The 18,672-nt window shown below is 38.7% G+C and overlaps 1 protein-coding gene across 4 annotated transcripts in view; it reads right to left on the reverse strand.

Annotated features, from left to right (window-relative positions):
• Positions 1-18,672, reverse strand: part of FRS3 (fibroblast growth factor receptor substrate 3) — a 47,474-nt gene that overhangs the window by 8,779 nt on the left and 20,023 nt on the right. For all 4 annotated transcript variants that reach the window (XM_072423972.1, XM_072423963.1, XM_072423956.1 and 1 more), the window contains 3 exons: positions 16,762-16,948; positions 8,740-8,901; positions 895-1,046 (listed from right to left, as the gene is read on the reverse strand). In XM_072423972.1, the coding sequence (XP_072280073.1) occupies positions 895-1,046; positions 8,740-8,901; positions 16,762-16,948 (501 nt within the window). The remainder of the gene's footprint in view (positions 1-894; positions 1,047-8,739; positions 8,902-16,761; positions 16,949-18,672) is intronic.

Genomic DNA, 18,672 nt, shown 5'->3' on the forward strand with positions numbered 1-18,672 from the left:
TATATATATTAATATACACACACACACATACACATACACATACATACACAAAATACCACATAGTTCAAGCAATGTGTAGCCTAGAACACAATAAAATCTTGATATGGGAACAAAACATCACAACAAATGTAACTATAGATAAAATAGATAAAAATAAGGAGACAACCTAAACTCAACTTTTTTTTTACTTTACATAAAAGGGTAAACAATCCTTATATATAAAGTAAAAATTGTATTTTTGAGTGCAACACCTTTTTTTTTTTAAAAAAAAAAAGGGTGCAGCACTGTCTCTTTAGGTCTTGATCACCGCAGACTGAATGGGAGCGCAGAGCCTCCCGGGATAACTTTGCCACGCATTCTGAAAGGCTCTTGGCTGCTTCTTCTGCACAAGCCCAATGCACATAAGGGGCATTTATATTCCACTAAGGGAAAGAGATGCCGATCTCACACATCAACTTTGGCGGAGGGCAAAGAAGAATTCCAGGACGACAAGGCACCTCATCAAGGGGAGGTCCAGCGCCATCAAGGGATCTGCGGGATCAAAGGTGTTTTTTTTTTGTTTTTTTTATTTTTATTTTAGTTCGAGTTTAGGCCTTAAAATTTAACATTGCCACCCCAAGAAGGAAGGAAGGGAGTTATGTGATCCTGGGCTAATCAAGATAGCTGAAGATAGGTCAATTTATAATGATATAGGTAGCACCAGAGCATGAGGAAGTGAGTTAACACTATACAGACTTGCATAATTTGGCAAAACCTGCCATCCTTTTTCTCAACTTAGCTCTGTTTATTGTGTGCAGATGACATTTTCCAGTTCAGCATGTTCACTTCTGAATACAGGTTTAAACCCTTTAAAACATATAAGGATAGATTATTGTTTTCACAAACTAATGGTACCTGGTCATCTGGTGTAATTAATCCATGAGTTGATTCCTCTCCAACAGAAGGGTGTCTCAGATTTCCCATTGATGGGTGGCGTACAGATGGGTAAGATGGTCCATCTCGAGGAAAATTATGGAATCCATTGGGAAAACCTGTGTATCCTAAAGCTATATGTATAAATATATCAAAAGGAAAAAAGCAATAAGCAAGTTAAATAAAAACATTAAACTAGTAAAAAAAAAAAATCTGTCAAAAATTAATAAAGCAAGTATTGCGTAACCAGGTAAATATGAAACATTAAATACTATATAAATACTTCATTTTAAATCTAACAAACTAATGAACATTTTTAAACCATTTAAAAATGGATTGGACAAAAATGTAATTTTGATCCTATAAAATTTTAATTTTTGATAGGACAAGGCAGGTTTTGTTGTTAACTGGTTTGCTTGTGGTCTACTTGAAGGATCCATTTAAATCCTTGTAGCAATCAAAAATCAACAAAGAGGAAAATGCAGAAAACATAAAAATTCATGCAGGCTTATACTTATAAACTTTTGCTCTCTTAAGAGCCGAGAGAGCATAGAGGCCACTAGGCTTTGTCTTACAGCTCTAAAGCATTAACTAAAAAGTCAATGTAATCTTGTGTAAAAAGAAATTTACCTTCAGATGTCTGTTTAGATATCATAGGGTTCATTTACTAAAGGGGTAGAGAACATATGAATGTTACATCAATATGAAATGTAGTAAATACAGGGTAGTACAATCAATATGGAGTAAAGATTATTTCAATGCGTTTCACACATATAAATCCACTTAATCAGGAAACGTATATGTAAGAGGGTAAGTACTAAAAATAAAATACAACAATATTTATCATAAATTCATTGTGAACAGTTAACATGTATAAATATTCAAAAAATTAGGTAGACCTACCTCCATATCATGCCACCATCATTGGGATCTGGATGGAAGTAGTTCAAGGGGGGTACCACAATCATGCAAACACAGGATCCAATTGTATATAAAGGTAACCTTCATAAAAGCATCCTATGAGTACTGTTACGTGCACTGTTAGGAACCAGAACATTCCAGGTCAACCATATATAAAAAATAACTAAAAGTGACAATTGGTCACTGCAAACCAAGTATGTAATCACCCATATAGGGGAGTTTAATACACAGAAAGAGAATATATGCATGAAAAAAGCAAGTACTCACCAGATGAAGGTACCAGGATTTGCATGAAAAATATAGGAGTTGATTGGGAAGATTTAATATAGGGAGAATTTATCCCGTGTATGTGTTGACGATTTAGTCAGCCTCCATTATATACTTACCTTCGTCCATGGTTTCCGGGAACCGCAACTAGGCGTCCCACGTACATATTGATGACAAAACTGGAAAAACTGGCAAATGCGTTCCAACTGCCGGCTTCCTGACAGACGGAACACAGTTACGCAGTTCCCGCCCACCACATTGCAATAGTCCACACTGATCGTAGTATCGAGAGGCGGATCCTATTAGTCCATATCAATGAATTGAGTAGAGGTGACCAGGAATTGAGGATATTGGAGGTGGGGAACAAACAAGCAGTTGAAGTATTGTAGAAGGCAAGGCAATAAGGGGAATCAAATAGTTTATTGATTTGTTTTGGAACAGAGTGATGAACTGAGTTGGGGAATCTGAGGAGAAAAAAGGGAGATAAGAGAGAAGGAGTGTATGAGATAATACATTTATGGGAGGAAGGAATATAAGTTATGGGGAAAGGGTGAAATGGGATACGTTTTTAAGAGGTGAATTTTGGACATGAGGAAGCCAACAGGGCACACGATCTTATGCTAATTGGAATAGGGACAGAGGTTGTTGTTATCCCAAACGCCATATGGACAGAACTCTCCCCAAGCAACTCTTTGGACGGAGAGAGGGAGATACAAGGACACCAATGGCGTCATGATTCTCCCCGCGGGTCCCGGAAATAAAGTGCAATATAACAAATACATGATATATATTTAATTGTACATTTAATTGTACCTGATATACACAAACAATTAACCTCCCAACCGCTAACCCTGTACTTTTCCGTGCAAAAAATATTTGCAACTATCGATAACCCCGTACTTTTTCGTCTATATTAAAATCTCACTTACCTGGTCCCGCTGTGCTCATCAAGCGTCGGGTCCGAGTTCCAGCGTCGGGTCCGTGTTCCAGCGTCGATCTCCCTCTCCAGCGTCGGGTGCCGTCTCCTATACCAGCGGGACCGGTAAGATGCCGGCCGGCGGAACACAAGATGCCCGCCGGCTTCTTACCTGGTCCCGCTGATCGTCCCACGTCGTTCTCCGTCCAGCGTCGGGTGCTTCTAACACAAGAAGCCGGCCGGCGGAGAAAAAAAAAGCCGACCGGCTTCTTGTGCGTGCGTGATGACGTCGGCGCGTGTGCGTGAAATTCATTATATCTACTAGACCCCTATTCGGACATATTTCTGTAAGTTACAGGTCTACAATTTAAAAAAAAAATTTCATGAAAACCTGTAACGCTTTTGGTACAGAAATCTAGACATCAGTGTAACGCTCAGGTGGTTAATGCTACAACAGTCAGTCAGTACAAAAAAACAAAAAGTGACACATTTGAATCCACTTAAGACACATCAAAGTAACAAGAGATCTGGAGGTACCCATTTAATAGAAAGGAATCATTCATTAAATGTCAACCTTCCTGCACCCTCAATGACAGGAAGATCACATTAAAAACTCTACCCAATCTTTACAACCACACCTAGGGTCACAAATTGGGGCTACTGCAGCTATAGCTAAAACTTCACATTTTGCCAAAAGCTTAACATCCTCACCTGGTTTTTTAGGCAGCCCCCCAAGAGAGAATTCCACAAAAATGGGACTAATGGGTCATTATTTTCCAAGAGCCAATCACCAAAATCTGAACTTGATATTGTCAATTTGTCTAGTTATAAATTAAATGAAACAGAGATCTGAGTACTTTGACTGGGACTCAACTTCTGTCCCCAACAGAATTCAGCTTTTTTAAAGAAATACACCTTTTTGCACAGAAACTTTAATTTTGAATGAAACTGAATCACTTGCTGATTTATCTGTGGAGACACCTGAACATCACTTAATTCAACCCCTTTCCTTGGAAACAATTCCTGAAGTTAAGAAACAATCAAAAAAATTCCCAGACTCAGCATTAAAGCCACAAATCTCAGCTTTTGTTAAACAAGTTACTAGTGAGATTGAACAACTAAAGATCAAAACTAGGTATCCAAACAACCTATCAAACGACGGCACTGAAAACCTTACAATCCAATACATCTATCGTAATGAAACCAGCTGACAAGGGTGGTAATATAGATATATTAGATATATTGATCAATACAAAAGTATGTGCTTGAAAATTTTGAAGAATAGAGAGAGGTACTAAACAATTCCTCATGAATCAATTGATAAATTTAAAAAGCAATACAATCATCTTAGTCTTTCAGCCTATCAAAAAGGCTGAAAAATATTCCCAGACATATGAATTTTAGTTGGTCCCTTACCTCAAAATATCAACATTCTATGCTCTCCCAAAGGTGCACAAAGACATTAGAGATTCTCCTGGATGCCTCATTGTATCGGGCATTGGGAATTTGACTAGTAATGCAAGCAGATTGGTAGATCACTCCTGACTTTAAAATTAATTGAAGGTCTAAATATCCCTCCTGACTCAATCTTAGTCACTATTGATATTGAGGCGCTATACTCCAGTATCCCCAATGATTTGGGCATACAAACCATTGAGAGATTTAAAAAAAAATTTTATTACTTTGGCCATAAGCAGAATTTGTTTTGGACTAAAATATGTTTTTACTAAAAACACATTCTTGTTTGATGATCAGTTATACCTGCAGGTCCAGCGCGTAGCCATGGGCACTCCTTGTGTCCCTAACTACGCTAACCTTTACTATGAAGGTTGGGAGAGAGAGCTGTTTGTGATACCTTGTCTATGTACTTCAACTATGTAGAGTTATGGAGGAGATACATAGATGACATTTTCATGATTTGCACTGGAGATATTGGCTTGCTAAAGGCTAAAAGCTTTGCCAAAATACAGGGTAATCCATTTAACCTGAATTGTGCCACCACTGGGGTTATATACTTGGCTTTTTGGACATGTGGGGGATATTATGTGGAAAAGACCAAGCGCCAATTACCGTATTTTTCGCCGTATAAGACGCTCCGGAATATAAGACGCACCCAATTTTAAAGCAAGAAAATCTAGAAAAAAAGATTCTGAAAGATTATTCCCCTTCTGATCACTCGAGTGCCATTCATACCGGTATTCCCCTTCTGATCACTCATGTGCCATTCAAATTCCCTTTCTGATCACTCTGTACCTTTCAAATTCCCTTTCTGATCACTCTGTCATTCAAACTCCCCTTCTGATCACTCTGTCATTCAAATTCCCCTTCTGATCACTCTGTGCTTTTTTTCTATTGTACGGCAGTTAGGACAGGGAACAGCAGGTGGCGCTGTGCCGGCTTCTTTCGCTTTGCTTTACAGACAGGAGAAAACACGATGCTGGCAGAGAGAAGAGAGACACGCTGCAGCCAGAGACACACGCAGGATCGGGTATCGGGTGAGTATAATATTTTAATTATTTTTTTTAACACATTTGTCGTATAGGACGCACTAACTTTTCCCCCACAGTTTTGGGGAAGAAAAAGTGCGTCTTATATGGCAAAAAATAGGGTACGTAAACGTATATACGAACATATTTACTTAATTGTTAATGGCAAAATCACTACTCCAAGTCGTCAAATCAGAATTAAACATAATTATGACACAAATCCATTAAGATTCATTGCATTGGAAACAATTTATCTAGATTGCAGCGGTGGCGACATTGACAAGGTCTTATTGCAGTATGAGACTAGATGGATCTATTGTCTGAAGGCAAATCGGTTTCCGGGTCTAAACGATACATTTCGTTTTCAACACCCTCTTTTATATATATATTCTTCGGGGGAGAATCATGACGCTATTGGTGTCTTTATATCTCAATAAATTGGATGGAGAGAGTTCTGTCCATATGGCAATTGGGATAATAACACGCTCTGTCCCTTTTTCCATTAGCATATGGTCGTGTGCCCTGTTGGCTTTCTCATTCTTTCATGTCCAAAATTCACCTGTTAAAAACGTATCCCATTTCACCCTTTCCCCATCTTATATTCCTTCCTCCCATAAATGTTTATCTCATACACTCCTTCTCGCTTATCTCCCAAGCTCCGTTCATCACTCTGTTCCAATACAAATCAAAATACTATTTGATCCCCCTTATTCCCTTCTACAATACTTCTCCTGCTTGTTTGGTCCCCACATCAAAAATCCCTAATTCTTGGTCACCTCTCTACTCCATTCATATGGATCAATGTGAATCACCTCTCAATACTACAATCAGTGTGGACTAGTGCAAAGTGGTGAGCAGGGACGTGGCTGCATTCCGTTCGTCAGAAAGCCGGCAGTTGGAACGCATTTGCGCTCCGCCTGTTATCATCGACCCACGTCCCTCTACCAGTCATTTACGGTTTCGTTATCAATACGTGCCTATGCACATGGGATGCCGAGTTGCAGTTATCGGAAGCCCTGGACGGAAGTAAGTATATATTGGCGGCTGCCTATATCGTCAACACATACAAAAAGGAGAAATTCTCCCTGTATTAAATCTTGCCAATCAACTCCTATTATTTTCATGCATATGCTAGTACCTTCGTCTGGTGAGTACTTGCTTTCACATGCATATATTCTCTTTCGTTGTGTTGAACTCCCATTTTTCATTATTTATTATTTTTTATATTTGGTTGACCTGGGATGTTTTGGTTCCTAAAAGTCCATGTGACAGTACTCATAGGACGCTTTTATGAATGTTACCCTTATATACAATTGGATCCTGTGTTTGCATGATTGTGGTACCCCCTTTGAACTACTTCTGTCCAGATCCCCATGACGGTGGAATGATATGGTGGTAGGTCTACCTGATGTTTGGAATTTTTATACATGTCATCTGTTCACAATGAATTTATGAATAATATTGTTGTGTTTTATTTTTAGTACTTACCCTCTTACATATAATCATTTCCTGATTAAGTGGATTTATATCTGTGAAACGCGTCAAAATATTCTTTACTTATACTCCATATTGAATGTACTACCCTGTATTTACTACATTTCATATTGCTGTAACATTCATATGTTCTCTGATTGAAATTGATGTGGGTTTAGTATGTACAACATAGGGATATATTGGGAGGTTGTAACTGGTATATCATGCTCTGATTTTATATGTCTTTGTGTTTGTTTGTTTTTTTAAAATATGATTCAATAAATCTGTTTTTACTATAATAATTGTTTTTCTGCCTTAAATGTCCCCAATGGAACAGTGTTCCTTTGCTTCTTTGTGGGTCCTATAATATATAGGATGTGGCAGCCATTTTTATTTTATGAGGAATTGAAACCTTTTCTCTTGCTGTAAGTGTTTAGTTTGAATTTACAATATGAGCAATGGAATGTTGAGGAGCTCATCTTCTCAGGGCAACTGTTGGGGAGAAAAGGAAAAAAGCAATTGGCAATGTGAATGTTCAGTTATAAAAACAGATGGAAATGGATATACTGAATTAGTTGTGACACTTGTAAAGACCACTATTATGTATTTTGAATAGCATTCTCCAATAGTTCTCCAAAGTCTATATAGCTATTAATATTAAAAATATTCTTACTTTGTAAGACATACTTGTGTTTTCCAAAGAGGGCTATGCTTAACATTTGGATATTTTTATTACCTGGACAAACAAGACAAAGTGCCTAACACATTCCCTCAAACAAAGTACATGTGTGGGAGTTTTGCTGTACAAATTGTCTGTAAAAAAAAAAATGCAGAATAATAATTTCTATTTAATGTGAACATAAATGATTTTCTACTAATAATAAGTTTGGCAGATAGTATTTTCCAACATTTTTGTTATCTTGTAAGTGAAGTAGAAAAGTTTTTAAAAAATACCAAAAAAAAAAAAAAAGTTTACCAAAACCTTTTCTCAAGGAATGGATAAAAAGCAGGCAGGATAAATTCAGGCTTACTACCATCTTTACTATATCTAGCACAATGTTTGTTTATACAAAGAGGAAAACACCATTTTATCTGGCATTGATTTGAAAGTTTGTGTTAGTCTGTTTGCACCACAGTAAAAGAAAAACTGATGCACAGTATGACAAACTGTATGATATTCTATTTGTACAAGTTTTAAATGGTTGCTAATGATTTTAGAAATACTTATTTATAAAATGATTTCAAAAATACATGTTTACAAATCTGGTCTAAAACACAGAAAAAAAGCAGAACCCTATACAAAATTGAAATGCAACCAATTTAGTCACAATGGAGGATCTAACAAACATGGATACAGTAAATTCTGACACAGGTTTTAACATTTCCCAAAATAAATCCCAAACACCTTTACAAAATTATATGGCAAGCTCTGCCACCTTCACCTTTCCAGGTTCTGTTCACCATGATGATCCCTGCTGCAGTCTTAAAAAAAAATATATAAAACCTGTCATGATGGGTTTGGGCAGTATCTTCAAAACTGCAAGGCCCATACCATGTAAAAGCATTTAAATGTAGTTATTTGTCACTTGGGTACTAAGCACTGCATTGTGCCATGGCAGGACGCATGTAATGTATTCCCCATACCAAAAAGTACAGAACTTCTCTCCCAAGATGGCATCAGCTGAGATTTGGGCAGCAGATAAGAGCAGGAAAGTGGAGATGAATGATATTGACCTTTCAGAGGTTTTTTTTTTCCATGCTTACCTCCAGTGGTCTGTGGGGTACGAGGCATGTCCATTTCCACTGGATGTCCAGTCCTGGTTATCATAACTGGTTCTTCTACAACACTGATGCTGTTTCGCTGCATTAATTCTTGCAGGAGGTTGAATATTTCTTCTGCTCGGGTGCACTTAAATGCAAAAATTCCTTTGAAAAGAAAAAGAAGACAAACCAAAAAAAAGTAAGCAGAGGTACCAACATGATCACCAAGATATGAAGTCTGTTTTTTAAAAAACATTAACAGGCAAACTGTGTAGATCTCTTATGTCATAGGTCCTTCTGCTGACCTGTCTTTGTAAATACATTAGGCTGCACATGTGCAGAGGTAGAAGACGCCAAACCACAAAGTGAAGAAGAATGTACCAGCTGCAAGTATATGTGGCAGCACTAGAGGGGTTTATTTTAGCAGGTACGCCTAACAATGAGCAAAAAGTGTAAAGTGTACCATAAAGTGTACTTTGAGCAGTTTATTTCTAAAATAAAAAACATATATATAATTAAACATTAAACGAAAAAATAAACATACCGTATATACTCGAGTATAGGTCGATACGAATATAAGCCAAGGTACCTATTTTTACCTTGGAAAACAGGAAAAATTGATTGACTCAAGTATAAGCCGAGGGTGGGAAATGATGCAGCTACTGGCAAGTTTCAATATTCAAAATAAATACCAATACAATTGCATAATACGGCCATTACAGCCATAAATACAGTAAACAAACACCATAGTGAGAATTTCGTGGTTAGGTAGGTATACTACTTACCATACCTAACCTTTAACCTGCCTGGCGGTATGATTCTGTCCGGAAAAAGTGGCTGAAAGCAGTACAAAGTGGTACTGCATTCAGCCACTGTGGACCCCCTAGCGTTCCAATTCTGTCCGTATTTCCACGCAAAAAGCGGTACATTTTTTTGCATGGAAATTTATTTTACATTGTAGGCTTATAATTCTTGGGCATAATATGTCCAATATTTATTAAATGTATTAAAAAATTTAAAAAAAAAAAACAGTTAACAAAAAAAAATAGGTAAACATGTAGTACCTGTACAGTGGCATGTATAATATATAAATATATATATATATATATATATATATATTATAAAGATTTCTTTGTATTGGAGGGGGGTGAATGCTCAGCCAAGATGGCGGACACACTCCAAACTACCTGAGCATTTTGGTGCAGCTAAACATCTGCAATTTCTGCCTGATCATGCAGATCTTACCTCCACCTTCCTCTCGCCCTCCTCTAACAGGTTTGCCTCCAACATGGCGCCTTCCCCTTCAGCCGATTACTTTCCCTGTTCCACGGAAAAACCACACCTTCTTGACAGATCCCCAAATGACAGCTTGCCTGACTATGAAAAGGCTTCCCAATCCACCTTCCTTGTCAAGGAAAAGGAAGGACAAAGGCTGGATAAAATCCACACCATGCTGCAGAGTGAGCTTGCTTGAGTTACTGACAGGTTGGCTACACAGCTGACTGGTGAAATCAAGGATTTGGGCTCCAGATTGGAAGAGCTGGAGCAATGTATGGATTTGCTAGCAACCACTTTCCATGGATGGGAGATCTCCCCCCTGCACAATGACAGACACTGTGCTCCCACGTCCAAAGGATGCAGAGATTAGTGTGCAGGGGCAATCTACGTATTGGTTGACTCTTGGAAGTCCATAGAGGAACTTCCCTTCACTGTCACTGGCCTGCTGCAGGAATTAGTGCCTGCTCTCCCTATTGATAAATTGGAGTTGCACAGAATCCACTGTGCTATGGGCCCCAAACGCCCCAATGTCTGTCCACAAAACATCATTTTAAAGCCTACCTACTATCGTACCAAGGAAACTATCCTGCAGGCAGCCACAGAAAAGACTGAGCTTTCTTTTCAAGGGTCCCAGTACCAGATATTTGCAGATTTATGCCCGGCTATGCTGCGGAAACAGCAAGCTCTTCAGGAAAATCACATCCAATACAGATGGGGATTGGCCTGCATTTGGTCCACAACAATAAGCCTTCTTCCTTTTCTTCACCTGTGGAAGCCTGCAAAGTTTTTCTCCAAATCTCCCTAACTCTATCTAGTGGAATCACTCCGCTATTGCCTTTACAGGCTGCTTCAGCACCTCTGGAGCTCAAACCACTCTGGACCACTGTCACTCACAGGAAGCCATCTGCTACCCCTACGCCATCTCAAGCGACCTTCCAAGCCGACGACAATGGTTGATCCTGGATACTTACCTGCCCATTAAGGACTCCAAGGAAGTCCCTCTTCCATTCTTCCACTTCTGTGGCCTACACACTGTACAACCTGTACACTACGGACCAGTCTGTACCGAAGTCTGACCCTAGATGGGACCACTTTGATCCCCCAAACCCCGGCACCTGGACCGACATTGTAAGTATACCTTGCCTTTCTATTGTTTTTACTAATTACTCAGGGTTTGTTCATTATTATATGATAGTGTTAGTTTTACCTACTTTTTTGCAGTAGTGATTTGATTGTGCTTACATACATTTTCTCTCAATTGTGAGCAGAAATTCTGCAAGCTAGACGAACACTAGAAATCCCAACTGACAACTTTCCTAAAGTTGGAGCTGGCGGCGGTAATAGTAGAGCTAGACCTACTGATAAGGCAGAGTGCTGGAAACAAAAATACTACTCCCAGTCAAACAAATGTGGGCCCATATTGTCTAAATGCCTGCGTCCAAGCCCTCATGCATTCAGACCCTACCGCATATGCGACAAGGATTGCACACTAACCTCTCTCACTCTAAAAAAAATTGTGTACCAGTTTGCCTCCTTCCTATCCTTTTTGTATGCACACCCACCCGCCTTCTCAACACAATTGGCAGAAAAGTTCTTCCCTGAGATTTCCCTCCCTGAAATCCCACAGGCAAGTATGGAGAAGTTGTGTGTAGATATCTCTGTCGTGGAAACCCTACAGGGGAATTGCAACACTGACACTCTCTAAATCCCCCCCGGCCCAGATGGGTTCTCTGCCGTCTATTACAAAAAGTTCCCTGATACTCTGGCGCCACACCTAACCAACCTGTTCAACTCACTCAAAGCAGGGTATTCCTTCTCACCTCCCTCACTGTTTGCATTTGTCTCTAAGAAACTGAAGCCAAGAAAAGATGAACATAACATTAAAAACTTCAGGCCTTTTTTCCTACACCATCTAGACAACTTATGGCCAAGACACTAGATACCCGCTTCAACTCCTTCCTTGCCACCCTTATCTACTAAGACCAGGTAAGTTTCATCTTGTCTGACACATCCTGTGTAGGTTTCATCCTGAAAGTGACACACCTCATTAATTCGATGCATGATCGAGGCACTCGTCTTTCTGCTCTACTTGGACATGCAGAAGGCTTTTGACAGTGTGTCTTGACAATATATTTACTTTCTACTGCAAAGATGGGGATTCCCTGCAGAATTCACATCTTGGCTCACCACCCTTTAGAGGGATCCCTCAGCCTCGGTGAAATATGCAGGGTACATCTTCACGCCATTCCCCATACGTTGGGGCATCCAACAAGCCTGCTTTCTGTCACCTGCCACCTTGCCCTGGCACTAGAACACCTAGCCATCCTTATCTGACCAGGGGCACCATGTACACCCACAGGCAGTCGGGTGGGTTGGGAGTCCCCAACCTTAGGAAATACTATACAGCGGCACAAATTAGCAAGCTGAGAGCTCTTCATGCCATTCATGAGAGGCCCCTGTGGGTCTCGCTGGACATGGCAACTTTCGTCCCTCTTCCTGTATCAGCACTATTGTGGCTCCCTCCTCCACTTTCGCTCCAAGACATTCACTAAGGGTTTGGGATGTGTATAAAGCCTCTGGACAATTAATGTCCCCCTTGATCCCCTTGAGGCCACTCCTCTATAATCCTCAATTCCCACCAGGTTGTTCAGACCAGTTGGCATTTCGCTTGTGGAGCACTCCTGCTACATGCAGCGCGGTCACTGGATAGCCCCCTCAATTAAAAGAGTGAGCTGCCCCATAATACTCACCTCTTTTTAATCTGTTTACCGGCACCCCATTTGCCAGGACTCATTTCCATGCTATGCTGCCAGCTCATATTCCTCCCCTCTCTACAGTCCCCACAGGTGGGAGTCAAACCTGGATCGCTCTATCCCAGATGAGGATTGGAAGGACATATTGATGTCTATCTCCTCATGCTCTATCAATGTAACAGCCACTGAGTTGGTATGAAAGTGCTGCTCCGCTAGTAACTTACCTCTTCTCGCCTAGCCCATATACATGTATTACAATCCGGTCTGTGCTTCCGTGGGTGCAACGTAAGGATGGACATGCTCCACACCTGGTGGATCTGCCCTAAACTCTGTTTTCTGGAGATTGGTATACCAGCTGATAGAAGTGTTGACCCATAAAATGCTACAGCCTGACCCATGGCAGGCAATACTGCATCTTCCGGACATGACCTTTTGCTGCCCCCAACAGAAGCTAATCAACTTTGTGTTTATAGCAGCTAAACAGGTGATCACAAAAGCCTGGCAGAACCCCCAGGTTTTATATGGAGAGGAGGAGTTCAGACTTGACAATATAATGGTCTATGAAAAAGTAAATAATATCCTTTCTGACACTCATGATAAACTTATGGCCATCTCGGAACCAAAGATTGCATACCGCCACCCTGGTCTTTCCCACGAGGCACTGGCTAGATAGATTGTGAACGGCTGCATTGCCATGACATGCTTCAGGCCCAACTATCTCTCGAATCCCTTTCCTTCCCTCTCCTTGTTCTGTGTCCCCTTTCTCAATGTACTTTTCTCCCCCTTCTTATGTCTGTCTCCCTGGTCCCTTGCCACATCCATTACATAAGGGACTAAAGCCATGAAATGTCCTACTTTAGATTTAAGTTTAACTTAATTTGATTTAACTTCAGTACAATCAACACTGTACCTGCATGAATAATAACGTTTTTCCTACTCAGGGCTTGATATGGATAGACACTCAACATCACGGAAGGTTACAAAACTTGCCAATGGACACACAGGAGTGACTCCCCTGACAGACTTGATTCTCTTGAAGCTTGTTGATCCCACATACATTGTATTTGTGACTACCCCTTTTAAGTTTTGTTGCACTTGATTTACTCTGTTATTGATACAACTGTTAAAACCAATAAAGATTATTGTTAAAGAAAACAAAAAGCCAAAAAAAAAAAATCAAATATGTGATATGGGCTGCCCATGCCAGCAAAACATGTCTTCGCCTTTTATTAAATACCCCTGAAACTTTGTAAACATTTTGTGATTCTGCCAGTAAAACCACTGGATAGGCTCCTTGATGCAGTGACAAACTCTTTACTGCAGTAAAATCACTGCAGCTTTGTCACTTGCTTGCATGCTGGCACTATTAACAACTATATTAATGAATTGCCTCATCTTGGTTCCCCTGTTTATTTTGGATTTAAGCACATTGCTCTCTATAGGAGTTTAAAAAAAAGCCCCCTCCCACTTGCCTAAATTACATTTCTTTTACCATTAACATGCAAGCTGGATTAAAACAATACCTGTTTCTCAGTATGGGATAAAATACTAGAAAGCTTAGATGGACATGGTTGGCTATTATGCCTGAAACAAGTACATAAACTGCTGTTCTAGTTCTGAAAATGATTGCACAGCTCTTTCACTTGCGAAGGATTTTCAATATATTTAGTGCATTTCAGGTCTGCTAAATCCAGAAATTACATCAGTTTCATTGAATTGGCTCAAGTTCTTTTGATACAGGAAGCGGAATAGACCATTTTACCAACATCAAATGTTAACACAGCATATTTATCAATCTTTATTTACACCGATGTTTAGCACGTTATATATTAAATACAGCATTATTTTCATGAAACTTTCATTTGCCTTCTTTTTATTCATACATTTTCTTCAAAAGGTTGTTTAAATTACCCTAATGTATTTTGCTACATTTGTTGTGAAAATTCTCAGCAAAAACAAAAATTCAAACAAATTCATATCTTGCATATTTTGGTATTAAACTGGGGGACCAAGATAAGTATTGGGCTCCCCATATGGTATGCAAAACTTGTGTAGAATGTCTACGTCAGAGGAAAAATTAAACACTGAAAAGTTTGAAATTTTGTGTCCCTAATGTATGGCAAGAGCCCAAAAATCATCATATTTATTGTTTTATTTATTTATTATTTATTGTTTTTGGTGCTGTGAATGTAAAAGGTTTCATTCGTTACAAGAAAAACAAGTGGGAGTACCCTGATTTGGATTCAGCAAGACGACCTGTGCCGCATGGTCCTGATATTCCCATAACAGTGTTCAGTGCACTGATATTCGTGTACCTGACATGGAGGATATACAGGGTTTGGAGTGTATTCCAGGAGTAAACAGTGGACGTGAAAATGAAGGAAGTGTTTTATCAAACCAGCAGTGCCCCCAAGAAGAGCTCAATCATTTAATGTGTCCTAAGTCTGTCAAAACAAGCATCTGAACTTTTAGCATCCAGGCTAAAAGAAAAGAACTGTTTGAGACCAGAAGTTAAAATAAGGGTTTATAGGACAAGAGAGGTGACACGCCTACCATATTTTAGTGAAGATGGAAACTTTGTGTACTGTTCTAACATCCCTGGACTACTAGCCCATATGGGAGTAACAGAATACCGAGCAGAATACTGGTGGCTTTATAGACAGTTCCACTCGAAGTTTGAAATCCGTTTTACTGCATAATGGCAACTGCTATGCATCAATTCCAATTGGTCACTCAAAAAAACCTAGAGAAGAAAAGGAAAATAAAAAAATGTTCTTACAAAAGCTTTGCTATCAAGAACACCAATTGGTCCATATGTGTTGATTTAAATGGTGAACATCCTACTTGGACAGCCAAGTGGATACACAAAGTACCCATGTTTCATCTGCTTGTGGGATAGTAGAGCAAAGCAGGATCACTGGAAAAAAGTGACATGGCCTCCAAGGGAAAACATGAAAAAAGGTGCAGCAAACATCAATAACGAGCCAATGGTTGACAAAGAAAAAAAATAATTCTCCCTCCACTACACATAAAGTTGGGATTAATGAAGCAATTTGTAAGACCTCTGAACAAGAATGGTGATTGCTTCAAATACATTTGTAGATTCTTCCTTGATTGAGTACTGAAAAATTAAAAGCAGGAATCTTCGATGGACCCCAGATTCTGAAACTGATAAATGATTCTACTATAAAGGTACACTATCTCCATAGCCATTTGCAAAAAATTCCAGAAAACCTTGGTGATTTCAGTGAGGAACAAGGGGAGAGGTTCCATCAAGATATAAAGGTGATGGAAAAAAGGTATCAGGGCAGATGGGATAGACACATGATGGCAGACTACTGCTGGAGCCTTCAACGTGATTTTCCTGGTCATCACCACAAAAGGAAATCATACAGAGTTTTTCAATAACTTTTTTTGTGATTAGTTCTGTAAATATACTGAATATGGAATATATTGACATAAATATTTCAAAAAAATAATTTTGTATACATAGGCATATCTAGTTTAACTTTGCTTAATTTTCATGTTTCATTAGTGTTCTAAGGAGGTTATTATTGGGGTTATAATTTCAAAAACTAGAGCCAATCTAGCAAAACCAATACCATATTTGGAATCTGTGCTTTAAACATAACATAGAATGACTTTAATCTATTTGGGAAGAAAATTTTTGTTGACCAGTGTTATCTATCTGGCTGTATCAAGCTACACTATATATTAAGAAATTGAGCTCCACCAAGTATCCACCGAAGTCGAAAATTGCTGAATGGGGTTAGGCTTCACTGAGGGAAATAGAGATAATCAAAGAAAATCTTCGTCAAATGCATATAAAGAAACATTATTTAGTGGTGGTGAAAACTACAATGCAGTTTCTTTCTTGGCAAACAGTGTTAACAATTTTATTATCAGGAGGATCGAATGCCCGATTTGTTTAAAAAATTATGTTTAGATGAGAAAGACTTGAGGGGCAAATTTTAAAACAAACGGAACCCCATACCTTGACCAGTCTGACATCGCCGCCCACTTTCAAAGGAGAAGAGGTTAGAGTCATATCCATAGCGGCGAAGACACAGGTATGGCCATCTTACAGCATCCCGTTTGCGGGTATGTAGCACCAGCTCAGTCTGTGTTAGTTCCATGATTCCAGAACCCAGTTCTGTCCCCTCATCATCCACATTGGTGACCTGAAACAAGATTTTATCACATCATATATCTTGAAACATAGAAACAGAATATATTTTTAATTCGACTACTATAGCATACTATCACAATCTCATACTAGAACATAATTTTTCTTATTCTAGTTTATGCAAATATAATATGCATTGAGAAGCAAATTGAGTACTACTTTAGTAGTAGTTTTAAAAATATATGTTTTATGGTATATTTAACAGTTATGAGAAATTCAACAATAAACATTTAAATATTTTGTTTCCCTGATGGAACATTTACAAAATTAGCACAACAAAGGGAATAATGATTGATAACATTGCTTAACACAAAGAACACATTTAATTGTGATTTTTACATTAGAAGCTAAAGTAAGCTAATTATAATTTTAAAAAAAATAAATTATGGGCAAGCAATAGATTACCAGATTTCTGTTATTACAAGATAATTTTATGGTACAGTTTATAGAAGTCCTAACTAGATTGCTAGACTTATTACACTAGTATATTATACTGTAAAATGAATTTTCATGAAAAACAATGTACCGCTTTTAGACATACAAAACTGGACAGAAATGAACCACCCAGGAGGTAATAGCAAAAAGATCAGATTTGAGCATGTAGACCCTTTAAAGGATGTCAATGAGTAGGTAACTGGGGATAACGAAAATAAGGATTTATTAAACACTTTTTTTTAGCTCTGCAGACACAAAGGAAAATACCAGAGCCAAAGTCCAAATTGCTAATCGCTTTAAATGAGCCAAAATGGCTCAAAATTGATATGATTGAGAAACAGTTGGACAAAGCAACAGGACCTGATGGATTTTATCCACACGTCCCCAAAGAACTAAGCCAATTATTTAACATTTTTTACAGACTCTTTTATCACTGGCATGGTACCAATGGATTGGCGTAAGGCCAATGTAGTTTCTATCTTCAAAAAGGGAGCAAAGTCATTACCAAGTAACTACGGGTCAGTAAGTTGAATGTCCATAGTTGGAAAGGACCTGGAGAGTTTGATAAAGAACCACATAGAGGAGTTTCTACTGGAAAATGGTATAATAAATGATAGTCAGCATGGATACAAGAAAGACCAAAGTTGTCAAACAAATTTACTCTCTTATGAGTAGATAATTAAACAGGTAGACAGTGGAGTAGCAGTTGATATAGTGTACTTGGACCTTGTAAGCATTTGACACACAGACGATTAATATGCAAGTTAGGGCCAATAGGTTTAGAAATGTCAATCAATAGAGAACTGGCATAAAGACAGAATCCAGAGAGCTGTAATTAATGATTCATACTCTGAATGGTGTAACGTTTTTAGTGGTGTACAGGGTAAAGTGTTGGGACCTTTACTGTTCAACATCTTTAAAAATGATATAGAGTTTGGGATTAAAAGTAAAAAGTACCATTTCTGTGTTTGCAGAACACACCAAACTATGTACCGTTTCCCCGAAAATAAGCCCGAGCAGGATTCTTCTGTATTTTTGAGGATGCTTGAAATATAAGCCCTACCCGAAAATAAGCTACAGTTCATAAAAAAGTCTATTTAAATAGTCCCCAGGTTCTAACCCTACCCCAGTCTATCTAAAGGTCCTTAGTTCTGCTGTAAGTGAGACCAGGATCATGACACCAACAACAACAACTATACCTTCAAGCTGAGCAGTCTCCTTTAAACTGTGGCATTATCCTATTACAGCACAAACAATGGTAACAATGTAAATGTATAATTTATA

This window comes from Pyxicephalus adspersus, chromosome 1, assembly GCF_032062135.1.
Source record: "Pyxicephalus adspersus chromosome 1, UCB_Pads_2.0, whole genome shotgun sequence".
Classification (NCBI taxonomy): Eukaryota; Metazoa; Chordata; class Amphibia; order Anura; family Pyxicephalidae; genus Pyxicephalus; species Pyxicephalus adspersus.